This window comes from Cyrtonyx montezumae, unplaced genomic scaffold, assembly GCF_038088225.1.
Source record: "Cyrtonyx montezumae isolate F1298 unplaced genomic scaffold, pur_monq_1.0 scaffold_3, whole genome shotgun sequence".
Classification (NCBI taxonomy): domain Eukaryota; kingdom Metazoa; phylum Chordata; class Aves; order Galliformes; family Odontophoridae; genus Cyrtonyx; species Cyrtonyx montezumae.
In genome coordinates this window covers 95882036-95903876 of record NW_027072034.1, presented here as the reverse complement: position 1 = coordinate 95903876, position 21841 = coordinate 95882036, and the positions used below count along the sequence as shown (strand labels likewise).

The window sequence follows — 21841 nt, the reverse complement described above, 5'->3', positions numbered from 1 at the left end:
GCAGAACCACCGTGCTCTCAAGCGCTCTGAGCTACCACCATGTCCCAGATCTGACTCAAGGACCTTTGCCATTTTTGGTCTCAAGCTTTATGACTTGGTAGCATGAAACGGTCGTGATGGAATACCTGCACCCTGGCTATCTTGGTTCAACAGCACTGCAAGAAAATAGACAACAAACAAGCCAGCTGTGTGTAGGCAGCCTAGAGATCTTTAAACAAAGGAATCTTTAGGGATCTTTTAATAAAGAAACATATATGTCATTTACTATTAAAGCAGTGACTTCTATTTATTTCCATGGAAACTATTCTAGATACAACACTATTTGATAGAGAAAATTCTTGGCTACAATACAGTATTTTGTAACATAGGCTCCACTATTAGCTATGCACTTTCACCAGTAATGAACAAGAGCTTGCATGCCCTGCTTGTAAAAATCTGCACCAATGAAGGTGACCCATGGTCACTGTTGCCACTGCTGAAGCACACTAGTGTTGTGGGCCAACAAAATAAAATAAGAGACATTACTTTCAGAGCTGCCCCTGTTCAAGGTAGCAACTTTCAGTGCTGCCAAAATTGTGAATAAGAGCAATTGTGTAGAAAATTTCATCCCTGGAATAAGCATAAAATTTGTTTTGCATTTTATTTCAAGTTTTTAAAAACTATTTCAAAAGAAAAGCTGTCCAAGGAAAAGAGTATGGAGGAATCTAGGGTGAAGTGAAATGAGTAGATTTGTGCTTTCGCTTTTGCTCAATATGATGGATAAGGCATAAAATTATGTTATCAAATTCGAATTATTTAATCCAAATTTAAAAACCAAACAAACAAAAAAACCCCTCAAAAGCTGAAGCTCCCATGCCTGCCAAAAGTTGACAACTACCTTGTCCAAGTCAATTATGTTAGGATACCCATCTGGCCGTAGCCTGTGCATTGCAGTGCAGCCTCTCGGATTCTTACCACTCCAATGAGTAAAAACGAAAAGAAAAGCAAGCAGAAGAAATCCCAGGGGACTGCGGCTGCAGGAGGTGAAAAATTGGTGTTTCTTGCTTGCCTGTCTCTTCCCAGCTTCCTGCCCCCTTCGGCGTGTGAGAAAGACGAGCGGAGTTTGTGCGCTTTGGAAACTCGATAGGAGGCAGCAGCTGATCTTCCCATCACCAGCCTAAAAATAATTCACTCCAGGGCTCGGAGCTGCTTCACTAAGTGGAGGAAAATCCTGCTGCCGGGATGATATTGATCACATAGCACAACCGAGTGAAAATTGGGGTTGGTATTTTGGTTTTGTGTTTGCAAAGGTAAGCTGCAGAGTTTGCTCTAACAGCCAGCAGGCGAGCGGGGCATACAGTGGCCCCCCCGTCGTCCCCTCTAACTGCCTCCTCCTCCTCCTTTATATCTGTGGGACAGGGCTGCTCCTCGTTCTTTCCTGGGATTACGACTCAGATCTGTTTTCCTTTTCCTTTTCCATTCTCAGGCATTCTCAGGCTTTCCAGTCCCCTACCGCTGATGTTTTCTTTGCCGCTCTGCTCAGGGTTCTGTTTCTTTTTTTAAATCGTCCTGTCTTAGCATGTGGAGTCATAGGTTTTGCAGCAGGCAGCATAGCACGTCAATGCTTGAAATTGCATTGCGTTAAGGAGATTAACAAAAAAGCAAAATAAATGTTTTGGATGCGTGAGAGTGCTGCTGATGTTGGTGTGCGACGCTTTTCAGAGTCAGTACCGCGTTTAGCTGTTTTGCTGTTGGGATTTTCTCTGTGTTTGGGGCCTGATCCAAAACCTGCTGAAGTCAATGGGATTCCTTGCATTAGTCTTAGTGAGGTTTGGATCATGCTGCTGGTGTATGCCAGCATCTGAAAAGCATCTGAAGTAATTCGTCACCTTAAGGCCCAAGGTAACCGGGACAGTGCTTAGTGAGGAGGCAGGGTCTATCTAGGGCAGTTGGACACAGTTGAAATAGAAATGAAAACAGTATTTTGTGATGGACCATTTGGGATAAAGGAGATTTTAATGAACAGCAATTTTTTTTGCCATTGCATTAGCAATACTCTTTGCAAATAGTCATTATTTATAATCTATAGGTTCCATTAGATCAGGTGCTTTTAGGGTGGTAGGAAAAATAAACCAATAGGTTTATGCCAGGAAAGGAAAAGATTAAGAACACTCACCTAAAATCTGTGGAAAGGTAGGCCTTCCATAGGGCTCATCTAACCTATAAATTCATAATTTGATCTTCGGTAAAGTCTCTATGAAATTTAGGAAGGAAAGAAAAAAGCTTGCTTTTGTAAAGGCTCCACTATTCAGAAATTAAGAACCAACTACTTTTGCAAAACTCTAAGTACTTTCTCCGTTCTGCATCTCTATGTGTACACATACCCATGTATATATGTATACCTTTATATATGCATATGTGGCATATGTGGGCATATAATGCACATTATAAGTAAGACAAAAAAGTATATGAACTGAGACCCAAGTATGCTCTGTAAGCTGATGTATTTTAATTGGGAAGTGCAGCTATTTATTTATTTTTATTATTTTTAATTTTTTTTTTAAATACAGATAGCAGAAATATTGAACCAAAAACTTTTCCAAAGTTTCATATTTCCCCCAAGTAAGGTCCACCTGAGGACTGTATTTATGCTCTTTCCTTTACAGTTGTATCTTGCAGAGCGTGCAGAACAAAGAGATAATCCAGGTAAGATAAAACTCTTGAATATGAAGGCTTTAAGCCCAATTTAATTTAATCTACAACTTTCCCATTGTATTCTTTTCTATAGCTTAGGTAAAATGTATCTCAGGAATTAACTCTATGCCTTAAGAATTCCATGTTTAAGTTTCTAAAATTAGATTTGTAAGTGTTTAGGCTAAATGCTACATCACATTCATGCTTAATGCTTTATCCTTTTCTTTTTTTCTTCCCAAAATGCTTTTTGTTCCAGAAACTCTTTGATACTGATTTCTGTTTAATATATATGACAATGCCTGTACACCGTAACCCAGAAAGAAAATATCAGTTTGCCAGTGGTGCAGATTTTAGGATGAAAATGTAAATGCTTAAAGGGCATAAGTTTTTTTAGCTATTTCATTGCAGGGTGAGCTGGTGTTCAGATAGTTCACATCCTCATTAAATTAAACCAAAAGGGAATCAGATTCCCAAATGATGTCAGGGAGAGCTGAAATCCTCTGTCCACTGGCACCATCATGGACACATCCTCCTGAATGTTCTTTCCATTCTCCTCCTCTGCAAAGTTCTGCTTTAACTTGCAGCTAGCTGCTCGACAAAGGCTGCTTTTAAGGGGAGGAAGAAAAAACACCTCTGAAAATTTGGGACTAGTTCTAGTATTTGTAAAAAAAGAGGTAAAGTGAGTGGTTTGTCATTAATTTTGAAGGACAAAGTCCTGCAGTGTACAAGAAATAAAACAAAAAATTACCTGACATTTGGCAGCCTTATTGGGTTGCTAGACATAGCTGGTACCCTCAGATCACTTATTATAACACTTATTATCAGAAGATCTTTATTACATGAATCCATTCCCCCTGATTGAAATGCTAAGTTAAACATGGCATGCTTGGCAACATTATTATAAAGTATAACATTCCTGCTATAATTAGTAGTGAAGCAAATAGGTAGTGGTATACTCACTTTGTTGCAATCAGCTCAGCATAATTTGATGGCCTACTGTGTTTAATAAAAAGAGAAGTTATAGCAGAGAAATCTTTTTTTTTTCTTTTCATTTTTTATTTTTTTATAATAGCTATTTTTTTCTTCTCTGTAGTATGAAAAGTCTGTTTCAACGTATAAAAAGTCTTTAGTGAATTTCATTATGTACTTGCATGATACTTTGCACCAAGTGAAACAAACAGCACTTTCTCATACAGGCAATATACATCTATTCACCTCTCTACAGATGTTTTTATGACTGAAGCCTGACATAATTTTACTAAAGCCAATGGAAGAGGAGCCTAATTATTGTTAAGAATCCAGATTTGGTCAGGTGTCAGTCATGTAAGTGTTCCATCTTCTTTTCTAAATCTACCTCAAGTTTTTGAGATGTCTCCAGGGAGACCTAATTCCAGCCTTCCAGTACTTTCAGGGGTCTTACAAGCAGGAGGGGGAACAACTTTTAACATGGTCTAATAATGATAGGACAAGGAGGGATGGCTTTAAAATAAAAAAGGGGAGGTTTAAGTGATGTTTAAGTGATGTTTAACTCTTTACTCAGAGTGATGACACATTGGTACAGACTGCCCAGAGAAGCAGTGGATGCCCCATCTCTGGAGGCATTCAAAGCGAGGTTGGATGGGGCCCTGGGAAACCTGAGCTGGTGTTTGCAACCTGGCCCACAGCAGATTAGAACTGGATGGACTGTGGGGTCCCTTCCAACACAAGCCGTTCTATGATTCCACAATTCTGATGAGATTCAGCAACAGGCAAAACTGCAAATTTTCAAGTTATTTCTAAATTTGACGTTCTTCCATTTCACATTTTCCTTTTGTGAAAAGAAATCTTACGGTATTTCAGAACAGGAGACATTAAAATCTTTTGACTCTGCCTTTTCTTGGTGATCTGATATCAAGATCTTTCAAACTGCCTTTGTTTCCAGGCTCAATTTTTTGAGTGAAAAAGTTCAAACATGAATCTCCAGGAAGAAGGGAAGGAAGGATCACTGGAGTATTAATGTTTCCTACAGTTCTTATCTCTTCTGCTTCCTAACACTGCCATATGGCACTAGATACGTGTACTGAAGTGGGTGCTGCTAAAAAGGGAGGTTGGGGCTGATGAGCATATTATGAGACAATCACAAGCTGTATTGGGCCAATACTGCATCATGACACTAACATGATGGGAGCCAAGGGAGCATTAGTAAAGGTGGTTGCTGGATGTGTGCCACTTATACATACCTCTGAAAATGATCACCAGTATGATGGGCACTGTCTTTATACAGAGATATTATTGATGGGACCAGATTCTCTCCTCTGAAAGGCATAAAGGGCAGTGTCTTTTTAAGATAGTGTATTGTCAAACTTATTTTGTTCCAAAACGGGGCTAAGCAAAGTTGCTACAAATCTTTCTTGATAACTTCTAGGGACTACCACTTGATCTGTAAGATGAAATATCTACAGACTGGTGGTTAGGAGCTAGGAGAGAGCACTCTACAAGTAGTCAATCGTCCATTTCCGTTCCAGAAAAATGGAAAAAAAGCAACGGTTTCCCTTAGATTCTCTTCAACACGGTTTTAATCCTTTATCCTAGATTTATTTTTGACTAAAAGCCAAAAACTACAATGGAAGTCAGTGATTCAGTGCTTGATGGAACCCAGGATTGGCCTTTCAGTACCAATCCAACCACTAGACCACAATAGCATCTATGCTGTCTCAGAAAAGAGCTCTATTTGTGGGAAAGGGAGGAAAATTCCCAGCAGAACTCCCTTGGACTTCTGACCTTCGATAAAAATGAGGAAACAACACATCTGATTTTCAAGAGATTATCATTGCCATTATGATACTCTTAAAGGAGGCATGTCAAGCTTTCACAAATTAAAAACAAATAATCTCCTAGAAATATTCTTTTTTTTTAAGTTCCATATTTGTCCTGTTAATAACTCCTTAGTCTATTCAGAAAGAATTCATGTTAACATAATGCCTACTTTGCATTATTAATCTTTTACCATTTTGAATAAAATTTATATTAAAATATAGTGACAGATTGATAGTGTTCATATCATGCTATTCAATCTAGGCAATGGGCCACGTTATCTATCAAATTTATTGTACTGAAATTGAGTGAGTTGCCCATCAGCAGTTGCACCACAGTAAGTGCATGCATCTATTCCTGCAGACTGTGGTCCACCATATAACCCAGAGTTATGCTTAACTTCTGGTAAATGTCAGTCCATGAATCACAGATGTATTTGGAAAAAGGGAGGTATTTATCACCTTCTTTCAATGAAGCTAACTTTAGAAGTTTCACTGATGTATTTCAACATAGGTTATGCTTTTTTGACCCAGCAAAAAGCTGTTTAAAATAAAAAATGGGGTTTAACAGAGATTCAGAGTGGCTCTTTGAACTCTATATATTCTTTTGAAGATCTTTATGCTTGTGTTCTCTCTATGGAAGTAATTGAGTTTATATTGGCTTGCTATGCTTACCTTTTTTAAACAAGTAAACTCATAAAAATAATCTGAGCTATTTGAAGATATAAGGAAAGCACTCTTCACCATGAACTTTTTTTGAAAAACTGTATTTGTGCATTTTTTGCATGTATATGTTCTGATTCCACAAATCAGATGACCATGGTATTACAGAAAGATGTGCTCACCAAAATATACAATACGCTTTGCTGAATTAAAGACCTTCTTTCCATTTAGTATGCCAATCAGGAAAAGCATGTTGTAAGAAAATAAATTTACCCAACATATTCTAGAATACTACATTGCTGAGTATAGGTTTGGGGAAAATAAACTACCAAGAAAACATTTTGATTTGATCTTCCTATGAAGGAAGATGAATAAAAGAATAATAAACAGATTGATAAAATCCCAAAGCTGGCTATAACTCTAGATCATGCTGTGGCCCACAGTCCATGAGTATGAATGCATGAGTTTGTGTACAAAGATACTCTCATAAGAACTTACAGAAGCCAGAGCCTGGCTTTGCTGAGTCTAAGCATGTGCATTAGGATTTGCAGGATCAAGCTCAAATGCTGATTTACTGCCTATATGTAATCTTCAGTACAACTTACTTTGATTAAGAGTTTGGCACTTTATCTGGAATGAGTAGTGTATGTGAAAACTGTTGTTCTGTGAGATAGTGCAAAAATGTAAAATGCTATTGAATTCAAAGCTACCAAATCACAAATATCAAAGGTTCAAGCTACACTAAAAATTAAGTGCAACAAATCATACAATTATACATAAAGTGTGGCAGTAACACACAGGATTCAATTAATGTGAATTTGAGTTTTCTTACTACAAGTGGAAATAATTTTTTTCAAAACTTTCTTGTTTCAGCCTGTCACTTGTTCATATATCATTAGAAGATATTGAACAGTATATTTCATGAATATATACTCATTTAATATATATGTAATACAAGCACAGCCTTCATTCTCATGCATTTATACATGATCAGATCACAAAACATCTTCAAAATATAACTAAGTTATCCTCTGTCAAATATTTGTGTTCCACATGTAACTCTTAATTTTATTTATTTCATGTTAGGCTGAAATAAATGCTAGCAGTCCTGGTAGTCAGCACATCTCTTACATTCTCTCTCTTTTTTTTGTAGTAGGCAGACTATCTGGAAACAATGAGGCTCGCATTTTGTGGTAACGACAATGCTTCAGCATACAACATCACTGCTGGTGTCCTTAGAAATGTCTGCTTTGTGGATGCCCTCAACTTGGTTCCCCATGTCTTCTTGCTTTTTATCACCTTTCCAATTTTGTTCATTGGTGAGTTATTCAGTGGAGCCGAGCAATCTTACAAGCACTCGAGCACGAATTTAAACTCAGCCATGTTTACGTGTGCTTGGAGGTTTGTGGTGCTATTAGATGCATTTATTTACTAATGGTAAGAAAGAAAAGAATGACTTAATACAGAGGAGCCGAAATAAACCCACTAGAAAGAATGGGAATTTTAGGTACGAATCTGAAGTAAACAGCTTTGGAAGATTAATGAGAACCAGAGAAATCAGATCCAAATGCTTTGGAACTTCTTTCTGAGAAAGCTTTCTTCAGATTTGAAATTAGCAACTTGCAATCTTTGCTAACTACTGGGTGCCAGAAAGCTTAGGACAGTGAATCTGAATTCCTTTAAAGTTATGCAAATTTCAGAGAATGTCTTGGATCTAGTGCTAGGAGAACTGCAGGAATATATATATATTTTGCCAACATTTGGTAACAAAAGGAGAGCAAAGGAGATTATCTTTTCCCATGGGATTGAAAGTGATAAAAGATAAATCTCTCTCAAATAATTTAAGGCATGGGTAGAGCTTAAGTTTATATACTCTTCCAAAAAGCACTGTTTAAACTAGGACTCTAATGACAATTTTTCTTCACTGTTGTCTCTTTCTCCTACATATATGCAGTGATGAAATAAAAACAGTTTAATATTTTTTCAGGGCTGTTAAACAATGACAATCTAAGTTATCATAGTACATAAAGACACTTGAATATCTGTTAAAAAAGCAATAAATTTTAATAACAAATAAATATTCTCCTGACAACAGCATAAGAAGGTCACTTCTTCCATCTTAATTTCATGGTGTTACGTATTGGCACAGTAATATATATCTTCCATGAGGAAGATTTTAATTTGGGACTAGAATTTGCCTTACAGTTAGAGTGTACAGGCCAAAAGCATTTAAGCTATACGGTTCAGGGCAGACCTGTTTCAGGATGGGAAAGGGAAAAGCACAGGTTGCCTTACAGAAAAACAGCAGGACAGGACTTGACAGGCTGGCCTCTCCTCAGCCCTTTGCTCTCCCCATTGACACATGTATCAGGTTCTTGGAGCTCTGCTTGTTGTCAGGGTGCTGGCTTCAGAGACAGTTTTGTCTGAAGAGGATAGCTGACATCTGGGGTGATTAATACTGAAATAAACTTCCAAAGTAATTAATTGATTAAACCTCATCTTCTGGGAGATTCGAATGTGCAAAATGGGAAAAATACGAAAACACCATCATTTCAGTTCTGTCAGCCTCTATTGTGTGAGGACGAGACTCTGAGAAGTTTTTATTTTCTTTCTCATCTTTATTGTTGGCTGGGGGTCTCTTCCCTTTGATTTGTATTCTAGGAATTCTTTGATCCTGTTGTTTACAAAGTTAGATCTAAGTTATTGGGGGCTACCTGGCAACTCAGACAATCCTAGATCATGTCCAGGTAGTACCAACAGCCTCTCTCCAGGGTCTTGTAGATCTTCTGTGCTGATTCAAGACTATGAAACATAACCTATGGCTTAGAACAGGGAATGAATAACTACATCTCTGGATGGCTGTATGATAACCTTCCTCCTTTACTACTGTTATTTTGCAGGCTGGGGAAGCCAAAGCTCCAAAGTCCAGATTCACCACAATACATGGCTGCACTTCCCTGGGCACAATCTGCGGTGGATTCTGACATTCACCCTCCTGTTCGTACATGTGTGTGAAATAGCAGAGGGCATAGTTTCTGATACGTAAGTGACAGTGATAGGCGGATAGCCAAGCTAACTGAATTTGTCAGTGTACTCTGTTATCACATGATACACTCGCTAGTAAGATGTAGAGGGTTTTTGTTCTTCTTTTAAATTTTTTTTTTTCAGAAAAGATGGAAAACCATTTAAGAAACGTAGATTTTAATGGGATATTGAACTGATAGTTCTTAGCACATTGTTATTCTCCTGTCAATATATAACAGCTAGTAAATATTGACAGAAGTTAATACATTTACTTGGAAAGAAAACACCTTTTTGTCACTAGGAAAGTCATATTTGTTATCTTAGTTACATTAGCAGAACACCTAGGAATGTAGCAATGGTGCTACATTGTAACCAAAGTCACTAATTTATGCCTTATTTAATTTCAGACAAATGAAATCTCGACATCTCCATCTGTTTCTGCCAGCTATAATGGGATTTGTGGCTGCCACTGTATCCATAGTCTACTACCATAACATTGAAACATCTAACTTTCCAAAGTTACTATTGGGTAAGTCCAAGTCTGATTATGTATGCTTACAAAAAATGGTAGTTTTGCCAAAGTAAGCTTTCTTAGATTGAAAAGGATGATGAAATACAGGAGAATATTAAAAGTGAGAGGAGTAATCTTCTGTTCACAGAACTTGTATTTTTTGTAGGAGTTATTGTGCCTTTTCTTAGGTAAACATTGAAAACTACTTTTAAAAACGATCACCAAAGGGAAAACACTACCTACTGTATTTCTAGCATGAACTTCATGGTATTTTTTAACACTGCTCATTATTTCATGCCAAAGACTTGTATTCATTCAAAATGGCTATCTTGATAGGACTTTTGAAATAGTAGTCTGTTCAGAAGACATGCTGTGCAGATGGCTGTTTTTTTTTATCAGCATCTTTTGCAGATGACTCCAAGATTTTCCAGTATAATGATTAATACTGCCCCTTACTTTTTCCAAATAGAAGTGGGGGTGTGGAGGATAAGAAAGGTTTATCTTCGTGAAACGCAACTACCTTGTTTTCATGATATCTATCTCAGTCAGGAGATGGTCAAAATAATTTGACTAGACTTTGCAGGATAATATTTCATGGGAATATACTGCCAAATTACCTATAACTTAACAGCCTAAACCTGTCATACAAAGCAGAGTGCAGGATGTAATTAAACTATATGGATTTTTCCAAAATAAGCATGTTTCCAAGTGCATACCTGTGATGAATCCTACCTTTTCAAAGAGGCAGTATGATATTTGTAATGCTAATTGACTTTTACTTCGTTTTAATAACAAAGTTACCCATGAGATTATCTTCAGTGGACTGTTGTAATTGTGTGAAGATCCACAGTTGTGTATCTTTTTGAAAGGCGGTAACCCAGGAAAGAAAACAGTGACATGGAAAAAGATAATGCAAAGCAAATCTCTCCATTCTGTATTCCTGACTTTGTCTGACATCAGCCTGGGCCATTCTGTAAGCTTGTGGTATAGAGGATTACCATGCTTGCATTGAATTAAGCCATGAAATATTTCTGCTTGAGAGATCTGCAACTTCTGCCACGTTAATGTAGCTGAAATATGTATTTATAATGATGCATGTGCATCTATTTTACAGCTCTTTTTCTTTATTGGATAATGGCCTTTGTCACCAAAACAATCAAGCTTGTCAGATATTGCCAGGATGGTGTGTCTTTTTCTCAGTTGCGTTTCTGCATCACTGGAATTATGGTGATTCTCTATGGGCTGCTGATGGCTGTGGAGATCAATGTCATTCGAGTTAGGGTATGTGGTTTCTTGATCCATATCTGAATAAATATCTGCAGTTTCTGGGAGGTGAAGATGAGTCATTAGCCCCAGTAACAATGTCATGTCAAGTTTAGGGCCAAGGTTGGCATCACTATGAATATCTAGTTAAATCTATAGATATGCATCTCTTCAAAAAATGTACCCTAGTCCCTGGTCTTTTTCTGTATTCCTGCATAAGCATATGTATTTGTATAGAAAGATATAGGTTTATTTTTTGCATCTATAGGTATGTGTGTGAAGTTGTGTAATCTATACTCTGTTAATACACATAAAGTAAATATGCAGTGAAGGTGTAAGTAAACATATGTCTTCCCCATTTCAAATAAAAACATATCCCAGTAATTCTTTATTGTTGTTGTTCAGAGCTAGATGGTACTGGTAAGGTAAAGAGCAGTGTCCCCATCCCATAGTTATCAGTTTCTTTACAGTTACACTGTCAGAATGGAAATGCTCATGTTTAAAAGCAGATTCTTACTTAAGTTCAGTGCATTATTACCTTTAAATACAAATTTGATATCACTGTTATATTATTAAACATACTTTTTACTTAAAATTTCCTCTAATAAGATATTTTCTGAGAACGCACTGTCCATTTTCTTCCCTCCAGAGGTATGTATTTTTCATGAACCCTCAGAAAGTAAAGCCACCAGAGGATCTACAAGATCTTGGGGTGAGGTTTCTTCAGCCATTTGTGAATTTGCTCTCAAAGGCAACTTACTGGTGGATGAATACACTTATTATATCTGCTCACAAGAAACCTGTGGACCTGAAGGCAATCGGGAAGCTTCCAATTGCAATGAGAGCGCTGACAAATTATGTTTGTCTCAAAGAAGCTTATGAGGATCAAAAGGTAACCAAAGATGTCCATGTCACTGTTTTGGCCATAAAAACTGTGGTGTCACTTTGAATTTCTCCTGCTGCATTGAAATCCTAGTTTTAGGAATTTTTAACTTAGCACTGTTTGTTCCAAGGTGAAACTTGTCATATGAAGTTCCAATGCAATAGTTACTGTTTGGTTTTAAGTGAATTTACAGCACGGAAGAGTTCTCAAACTGAGAGCAACTGGAAACCATAACCAGAACAGAATGATCACTTGCTAGATTTCATTTTTAAAATGAAAGCTTTCTTAAAATATGAGATATTCAAGACAGCATCTCAAATTAGTATACATTCTACTTTTCCGTAGTTTCATTTGGAAACACTCACCTCCAATTTTTCTTCAGAAATCCTGTCTTATAAATATTGCACATTAAAGTAATTGTTGTCCTTTGCATTTGCAGGAGGGTACAAACTCATGGACAAACGTGTCCATATTAGGTAAGGGCTCAGTTGTGATGTTTCCTCTGAGATGCACATTGGAAGGGAAGTAAATCCTTCCTTCTTTAGACAGAGTGGTGTTTGAACAGAGAAATCTTTGAGCACGGGCAAGTGTTACAATAATTCTCTTTCCAGCAATTCTACCATCATTTTAAAAACACAGTATCAAGAGAAGCAGGTGGATTGGCCTCATGCAACAGCTAAGCACTCACCCAGCTTCTTGCTCACTCTTCTCTTAATGGAATGGGGGAGAGAAGCGCAAGAGCACAAGCTAAAAACCAGTGAGTCAAGATAAAGGCAACTTAGGAACTGAATCAATGATGTATGAGCAAGTAAAACATAGTACAGAGCTCGTTGCTACCTCCCACCAGCAGGCAGATGTTTAGCTACTTTCTGGTAAGCACAGTCTCAGCATGTGTAAAGGTTACTTGAGAAGACAAACACTATAATGAAGAATATTCCTTCTTCCTCCTCCTTTGCCCGAGCTTTTATTATCAAGCACAACATTATGTGGCATGGCATATGCCTTTGGTCAATTGGGATCATCTGTCCTTGCTGTGTCCCCTTCTCAAGGTCTTGGGCACCCTCAGCTTCTTCACTGGTGACAGAGTAGGAAAAGGGGAATCCTTGGTGGATTTCAAGCATGGCTCAGCAACAGCTTGGTGTCTCCCCACACAGCTTTAGTTACAGATCCAAAAGAGAGCATCATGCAAGCTGCTGTGAGGAAATGAAGTCCATCCCAGCCAGACACAGTAAGAAAAACAAAGCTGGTTTTTGTTTACCTACTGACTCAGAAGAGATGTTTCCAGAGAAATTTCTGCATACACTTAGGCAAAACTGTGGAATTTCGTTTGTGGAGCCTGTCTTCCTGATTTGTACATATTTGTCAGTTCTTGAGCATAAACAGAAAGGATACAAGCAGTCAGAAGCCACTTTGGAAATGTAACACATAAGATGAATGCATGTAAATCCCCTTCTTGTACACACCTGGTAAACTTATTTTCAAGCAGTAAACAGTTCAGTATAGCAATGCAAGAAGCGTATGGCAAGAACAGCTCTTTCTACATGTTAGTTGGTGGAGGTACAGACTCTTTTCTGTGCCTTCTGAAGTGAAACCCTAATGAATGCAATTCTTTGTATTCTAAATAGACTGAGATTGCTTTTCACACCTTTTGCAACCAATGTATGTGTTATTACAGAGTCCAAGACCCTTCTGCTTAAAGCAGAAATCTGAGTCATTGGAACTGAGATTTTCACACTGAAGGAGAGTGACATCTCTTAGGCCACAACCATAGAGAAGCATTTGGTGTCTATATCTTATTTAAAAAGACCAGTGAGGTCGAGGCAACTTAGAACTAGAGGCTCTGTGCACTTCTTTATGAAAAGCATGCGTGACTGAGTGCAAGCATTTGTCTGTATCACATTTGTATCTGCAGATACAGCATGTGCCTGCAAAAATATGTGGCTCAGATGCCAAAAGGCAAGTGAACTCTGTTGTTGCTCATGTGCATTCACTGTGTAGCTTCCATCAATGCATGTCATGCACAAATGAATACTTGCAATTTTTTACCCACAGTGATATACACCTACATTTGCAAAACTAGCTGACATCAGATTTTTGTTTCTTCCTGTTTTCCTGCATAATATCTCAATATTACCATAACTTCAATTTGTGATAATATTCTAAAACATGCTGTAACCCTAAAGTAAATGGATATTTTACTGACAACACTGAAGTAAACTAAAGGACTAGAACTAATTCATTGTTTTTGTACATGGCTGGGTTAGAAAACAGACACAGAATTAGTTAAATTCTTCAGGCTGAAGCATGATTGCAGTCTGGAAGAGATCCTTTGTCACTGTTGCCAGGCTATATTTTACACTGATCTTCCACAGCTGGGGCAGGGAGCCCCCCAGATCCTCTGGATTAAGTTGGTTTACTCCTGCCTGTGCCTTCAGAGAGCTTATCTCAGCTGCACTCCTTGGCCATGCAGGATGAAGGCTGTTGTTCCTTTCCAATCTCCTTTTATCACACCTTGATAAAAGACACTGAACATGAACATGGATGTTCTGTATTGCAAAATGTTGTTGAGACAGCTCACATGAAGTGCGTTGCTTTTAAGGTTTTTTCCTAACCCTTCTGCCTGAACAGAATGGAACAGGGGATTCGGGTTAAATTTTGATGGCTGTTCCTCAAAATCACTGTTTCTTATAACCTGTGTTCTGAGCATGGGGACTGAACACTGGGTGGAACTTATTCTTCTTTCCTTTGCTGGCAGTAGGCTCACTCCTGAAATCTTTTTTCAAAGCATCAAATAATTTAATTCTTATATCACTTTCATACTGAATTATTGTTTATAGAATCCTGAAGTCAGTTATCAGCAATTTTATTTTTATATACATAATTAAATGTAATAATAAATCATTATTAAATTATTATTAAATTCATTAAAACTGTAATATAAAGTAATATAAATAATTGGAGATCAACATTCTAATTGGCAGTTAACACTAGATTAGACTAGATTGTCAAATCTGACAGTTGCTACAGCAAAAGGCATTTCAGCTCCTACACTAAGGCACAAGTCATTTGTTACTGGTTTTCTGAGTAGTTTGCAACTGGCAACATAACACAGCATATTGTAAGACAACATCATATATGTTCTTTCAAAGTGAAAGATGCTATAAAATGACAGTTAAATCGTTCTCTTGCTGTGTGCAATTTTTCATCAACAATGTATTGCCAAAAGTACACATTGGAATGGTATTTCCTTCACATTTTTTTCTGCCACCAGAAATGTAATAGAAGATTAACATACTGCATTTCCTTGCTTTTCTAGATAATCTGCCCTAGAAATTGAAATACCCCATCATACAGTATTTTTATCTCATCTTTCTAAGAGCTTTGTATAAATTCCAACTGTGGACGGAGAGGTTGCTTTTGGCTGTCGTGCATGTCATACACATAGGGTTTTACACCCATGAAATAAAATCATCTATTCTCTTTTATACATGTTTACAGTTCCCACTATATTAAAAGACATTTTGGCTCAAGTTGAAGAATTTTTTAATAAGCTTAAGAAGATAAAGCAGTCCTCAATAAAATGAAAGTAAATTCCTACAGCCAAAGTTATGGAAAAAAGTGCTATACCTGGGTAGCAGTAATCCTAATCCTGAAAAATGTTTATATTTCTGCTGTCACTTCTTGCTGTAACTCTGGTTACCATTAAGTTTCTCTTCAAGTGGCCTAGATGTTTCAAACTGCATACTAATGCATACATTGATATCCTAAGGTAGTTTTGCACTGTATAACATAGTGCACTGCAAGCCCATAATATTAGGCCTTGAATAACATTCTGCAAAATTTCTTCTCATTGGGAAAAAAATCCACTCTTATGTTTCCTCTCTTTACTATAGATACTTCATCTAGGTTAAATTCCTGAATAAGCAAAGATGAACAACAGTGTTAAGCAATGGAAATCAGTGGTTTAAAAGCCCACTCAGGGAATTCAAATCTTATGATGTTTCTATCTTCCTGTTAATAATAAATATTTACTTTTTAAAGAAAGTTATTTGAAGGCATATGGAATGACTTCACAAATGTAAGTGGATACGACAAGGAAAGAAAATAAATATAAGACATTTGATATTTTTTTAAATCTTTAATATATCTAGATTGAACAACTAGGTGGATGGCAATTAGAATGTTAATTTAATTAGTAGAATTCTAATGAAGAGTAAATACATTTCATGTGGTGATGACAATTGTGTGAATTTTATAGCAGTTGTGGAAATTGCTATTGAAGTAGAAAAAGCTTAACAAAGAAATAAGAATTTGCCATTATCATTTACCAAGTTTGCCATTAATTGCATACCCAGGATAGTGTATGCTATTGTTTCTAAAAGTTGACAGATGTGTTTTCCTAATAATTTAGCTCCTGTCAGAGTGCAGATCATTTATTGGAGGGAGATGACAATAAACTCTGTAGGCCAGTCTGTTGAATCCCATTAGGCAATAAATTTTGTCTAGGAAAATCATGTAAGAGCCAAATCAGAAGTAATTTCATAGCTACATTAATTTTTGAAATTCTGTTGGATGTTGTTTAGCCCCTAATTGTTTAATTTGTGCTTAGGGAAACATAGAAACAAGAAGTATTGGTAGGATTCATCTCACTTAAGTTTTGCTGATTGCGGCATAGATGTCCTGATCTGAGCCAACCACCTCTCCTAGTAACCAGAGGAGGGATGCAGCTCCTTTTATGGAATACATTCACCTGAACTTTTTTAGACATATTCCTTCAGATGGGGTGACACTGCTGTCTGTGCCACATTTGGTAAGATACCTCTGCAACCAGATGGAGGGATGTTCAAATGTGCATGGATGCAAAGATTCCCAGAGCCTACCCAGAACTGGGTTGGCCCCAGAAGCAGTAGGAACATTGTCACTCTGTGGAGCAGAGCATGCATAATACCCTTTCAAATCAGATCACTCTGTCAGTACTGTGATTTTAAAAAGGGAGAGTTGCATGCTAGCTCCTAATGCTATTTATTTTTTTCAATGAGTCTTGTCTGTCTGATTCCACTTGTATTTATTTTTAGTCAGGTTGTTTCATCTTCAAGTGCCTGAACAACTTTAAAACAAGGTCTCTGCTGCCTGAATAACCCCTAGCTTTTTGGAGCCAACCCTTCTTGCTTCCAGATGAGAAAAAAAAAACAGTTCTGAAATGATGAACATGGAAACAACCTGTTAGCTCTATTTGTCCCTGTACTGGCTATTTTCTTATACTGTGCTACTTGCCATTGGTTATGATCAGCCTGCTGTAATCTCCAGAAGACAGCAAGCAGTAATTTGGCCCTCCTGTTCATCTGTACATTTTTGGCACCATGTGCATATTCTACCTCACTGCTGAAGTGTCATAAAAGGGAAAAGTGTGAGAAGAGAAAACAAGACATGGAACAGCCAGGCAGGGTACATAAATGCTTGCCTTTCATTGGATAACTTGCTGGGTCAGGGTCTTGTTATTACTGAGCTATACTTAAAATGTCTCTGTGAACACTCAAGAGGGCTTGGCTTCAGTTATAACTTGCAGGCATCTGCGCTACTTGAAAAATGACAGATGATTTTTTACAGTGTCAAAAGCTGTTGCCTGAGGCACAGGAAACTACTCTGCAGACCATGGATCTGTTCTGTAAAACTCTTTCTTCTTTAGATTAAAAGGACCTTGATGATACCTCTGACCAAGCTCAGAGATATACACTGTTTGGTGTTTCAGAGCATGAGTCAAGATAATGAACAGATTCACAGAACTGAAGTTTCAAAAGGACCATTAGATGATTTAATCTCACATCTCATTATAGTTTATTACTTTTACCTTCTTGAGCCCAGGAATTAGCTATCAGCTGAAGCGTGTCTCCCTAGAAAGCATCCAATAGAGAAAAATCCAGATAAATTAAATTATATTCTTGCAGCTCTCTCTCCATGTCCTTTCTCATATCAGAAGCCTTTACTGAATCAAGTGGTTTCACACCTACTGTGAAACTAAAGATTATCCGTAGGAGTTAGGACTTGACAGGTCAGACCCTTTCCTGAGCATGCATGTGACAAAGAACAACATCTACATGTCAGTATGCTTAATCTGTATTCACATTCTTGTGCTCATAGGCTTAGAAAAGTGTTAAGATTTAGAGAGGAGAAACCGCAGCTACCAAGAGGAGGCAGAATTTGAATTTGCTGTGAAGGGTATCTGAAATGTGCCAATACCAGTTGCTACTTCCACTACACTTAGACACCTACAGGAGCTATTTGGGCACTCAGACACCAATGAAACAGAAGTTGACACACATTGCCACGGATCTTGTTGACGCACTGTCAACTCAACCTTTTTATTTGTTTTCCAGAAAAAAGTAGCAGATCAGCCCAATCGAAGTCCCTCGATATGGTTGGCAATGTACAGTGCTTTTGGACGACCGATTCTTCTTAGCAGCACCTTCCGTTACTTGGCTGACTTGCTGGGTTTTGCTGGGCCTTTATGCATTTCTGGCATTGTTCAGGGCTTCCAGAACACAACCAATATCACAAATACAACAGAAAAGGTAACTTTACACCGTTAATTGAAAACGTTTTTTTAGTGTTCTTAATCCATATCAGGTACCGAATACTGTGTGTGCAAATATATCTATGATCATCGTAATGTTTCATTATTTCTTTCAAGCAAATTATTTTTTTGTTGTAGACCATCAAGTTTAAGGCCAAAGCTGTGAAAGTCTTTGTCATGAATGCAGCACAAGTAATGCAATAAAGACAATGCAGTCTTCTCCCAGTTGTCTGGCTCTTCATGGAGTCTGTTATGAACTTTAAGGGAGAACAAACAGCTTCTGTGCATCTCTTCAGCTGTGCCTCCTCATTTCAGGCAGAACACCTGCTGGTAGTTCCCCAGTCATGGATCCAGAAAAGAGAAGTCTGCAGGTTCTGCCTAATTCTATCTGTATGACATTCATTGACAGTTTTGAACAATCTGTAACCTGTTTTCCACTAGGATCCGAGACTAGTCACTCTCTGTGATTGATTACACTGCCTGTTGCTGTGATGAAATGCATTGGGCATACAAGAAGTTGATTATTCACTAAAATTATTGAATCTAGAGATGCACAGAAGATAGTAGTTGACATTGCATTTCAAGCTTCACTGAGACTTGTATTTACAGAGACAACTGAATAAGCCTCTGATACAGAGCATTTTCTATCATAAGAACAAGAATTCATTAAAAACTAGTGAAAAGATAAAAGCAAAATTATTTTACTAAGTGACAGCAGGCAAAGCACAGTGAGGAATTTTTTCTCTTTCTTCTGATATGGAAATATACCCATTCACTTCATACAGTGAATGTTTATTTGAATTGTATTTGAATGAGTGGATAGGTACGTAATGGAATAAAATTTTCCCTTTTAGATAGAGCATTTTACTGTCATCACTATCCAAACACCTTCTCCTCGGCTGCTTGTTCCCAACATTCATTGTCTTGATGGATACTCTGAATTTGGCTTAGGACTCTCAGCCACTGCGCTGACAAAATTGAGTTTAATCAGGCAGCTTATTGAATTAAAAAAAAAAAAAAGCTCTTTATTGTATTTGATCTTCAACATGTTGGATTTGAGCCACAGAGTCAAATAGCAAAGAATGTCTTTTGCCTCAAAAATAGAGTTTTGGGATTTGGATTTGTTTGTTATGGGTTTTTGTTCTGTTTGTTTGTTGTTGCTGTTGTTTCTGTTTGTTTTTGTGGGTTTCCATTTATTTATTTATATGTTGAACAAACAGGATAGTTTGATAGTTTGAAATATACCTTTTCTGGATCTCAAATTTGGAAACTTGGACTTTTTCCCCTTCCTTTAACTTTTGCACTTTTCATTGAAGTATTTTATTTTTAAATGTTTTAATCAAAACTGGATAAAGAAGATTAATATAAATTGGAAAACTTGAAAGCACTTCAACATTCTGGCATGGTGACAGTCACTATTTCTCTTGGATACATTTCAGAATACATTTGCTTTTTATTTGCATGTTTTGATAAACTTACTCTTGGTTGTTCTTGCCATTACGAGTCCCTCTTTAAATTCTCCCTAGCTTCAACTAATGCAAATTATTTTAATGTTTATTCCCCCTTAATTCCTTATAACTCTATTTACACTGATAAAGATGGCCACAAAATTAGTTTATTTTTATCCTGTCATTGTACACACGGGAGAGTTAGATGCCACAGGACATTAAGAGAAAGCATGTATCTGACCAATCATGCACTTAAGCAACCCTCATTTGCAAGAGTTCAGCTGATGAAGCAACCTTGTCCTGTTATTTCAGAAGGATTTAGATATTTCGGACATGGGCACTTTTGATGTGATACTATAATATTATTTGTATTAATAAATATTTGACTACTTCTACTGTTCTGGAAGTTTTATGGCTTGGATATTACAGGAAATATGTGACTAAGGATGGGAATTAGCTCCCAGCCAGGCACATAAAGGGTTCATCCCAGACCTAGACTGTCTGCAAGGTGAGGTCAGGTGAGGTCAGGTGAGGTCAGGTCACAATAATTTTTCCTTAATTTTTCCTTCATCCTTTCCTTCTTACCTTCTCCTGGAGGGGTGATGCTGGTGATGTGAGCCTCCAAGCTCAGGGCTTGCTCCTGCCTTTAGTCCTCTGGCAGGTGATGGTAATGCAGAATGATAAGAGTTGGAGAGTGTAGCCATACAGTTTACCTTCCAGTATCTAGTACCTAGACTGTTCATCTTAGCATAAGGCTGGGCATTTCAGCAGAACAGGCTTTTTTTTTTTTTTTTTAAGAATTCCAGTATATCCTGCTTCCAACTGGAAACCAAAGAAACAGTATTTTGGTACATTTGTTTCCTGCTCTGAATGAAACCAACCAGCACAGTGAACATAAGAATTAGAAAAGGAAAACAAAATTATTTAAACATTTTTTTCCCTGTTGAGGCAGGGACATCTCATTTCATGGGAAATACTTGCAGATACATTTTTACTTTACTCAGAATTCATAGATATCATAGACTATTTCTAGAAGGAATTTTTCCCATAATGTATGAATTCAACATAATCAATACTGCAGTACCAATGCAATAAACCAGTCATATGTTATGGAAAATGTTTTATTTGTAGCTTTTGCCTGCGCATGAAAAGTTGTATTTCTGTCTGCCAAATCATCAGAATTCAACTGAAAATCTAAGCAATAGGACAGACATGGCAATCTCACTGTCCCTTTTCTGCTAACAAGGATTATTTCAGAATTGCTAATGTGAGCAGAGAGTTTAATTTCTACCCAAATATGTAATGTGGAGAACAGTGAGAGTTATGATTCCTTCAACTTTCCCATAAAACCACCAAAATTATATATTTTAATTCAAGGACTGAATTTCCTAATATCTAGCATCTCATGAAAAGATAATTTATCCTATGTCTCTGTCATCATATTTTTCCTTTCCATTTGAAGGATCCATCAAAATCATATCTCTCCTCAGAGGAATTCCTCAGGAATGTTTATGTTTTGGCAGTTCTCCTTTTTCTGGCCCTTATCCTGCAGAGGACATTCCTGCAGGCCTCCTACTACGTGACTACAGAAACTGGCATCAATCTACGAGGTGCTTTACTGGTGAGTAAAGATGTTCCCATGATATGCAAAGAAATTCACTAGTAATTGCTCCTGCTTCATCCTTTAATATCTATCCTTTATCTAAAGACTCCATTAATAACTGTTGTTTGATATCCACTATATCTTAATGCAAAAAACTGGAAATGGTAGTATCACTGCCAAAATGATAGCAGAAACTCCTTTCAGCAAAAAAGTAGAACCATCATAATGATATGCAGAAGTTTAACACTCACTACATGCATCTACAAACATATCTTTGCAAATAGTGTTAGTCATCTGACGATAAGCAGTGTTATTTTGGCTTTGTATTTACTTATGAGTTACTTTCGCTGACTGTAACAGAGTCACCAGCAGTATCGTTACCCTAGCTCTGTTTTACTGAGGCACTGTCT

General features: G+C 37.3%; 1 protein-coding gene across 4 annotated transcripts in view; it reads left to right on the top strand.

Moving 5' to 3' along the window:
* The first annotated feature begins 1230 nt into the window (after positions 1-1230).
* ABCC9 (ATP binding cassette subfamily C member 9) overlaps positions 1231-21841 on the top strand; it is a 67773-nt gene continuing 47162 nt past the window's right edge. For all 4 annotated transcript variants that reach the window (XM_065742438.1, XM_065742436.1, XM_065742439.1 and 1 more), the window contains exons 1-8: positions 1231-1289; positions 7282-7447; positions 9029-9170; positions 9560-9681; positions 10778-10944; positions 11576-11818; positions 18184-18378; positions 21291-21449. In XM_065742438.1, the coding sequence (XP_065598510.1) occupies positions 7303-7447; positions 9029-9170; positions 9560-9681; positions 10778-10944; positions 11576-11818; positions 18184-18378; positions 21291-21449 (1173 nt within the window). In that variant the 5' untranslated portion in view covers positions 1231-1289; positions 7282-7302. The remainder of the gene's footprint in view (positions 1290-7281; positions 7448-9028; positions 9171-9559; positions 9682-10777; positions 10945-11575; positions 11819-18183; positions 18379-21290; positions 21450-21841) is intronic.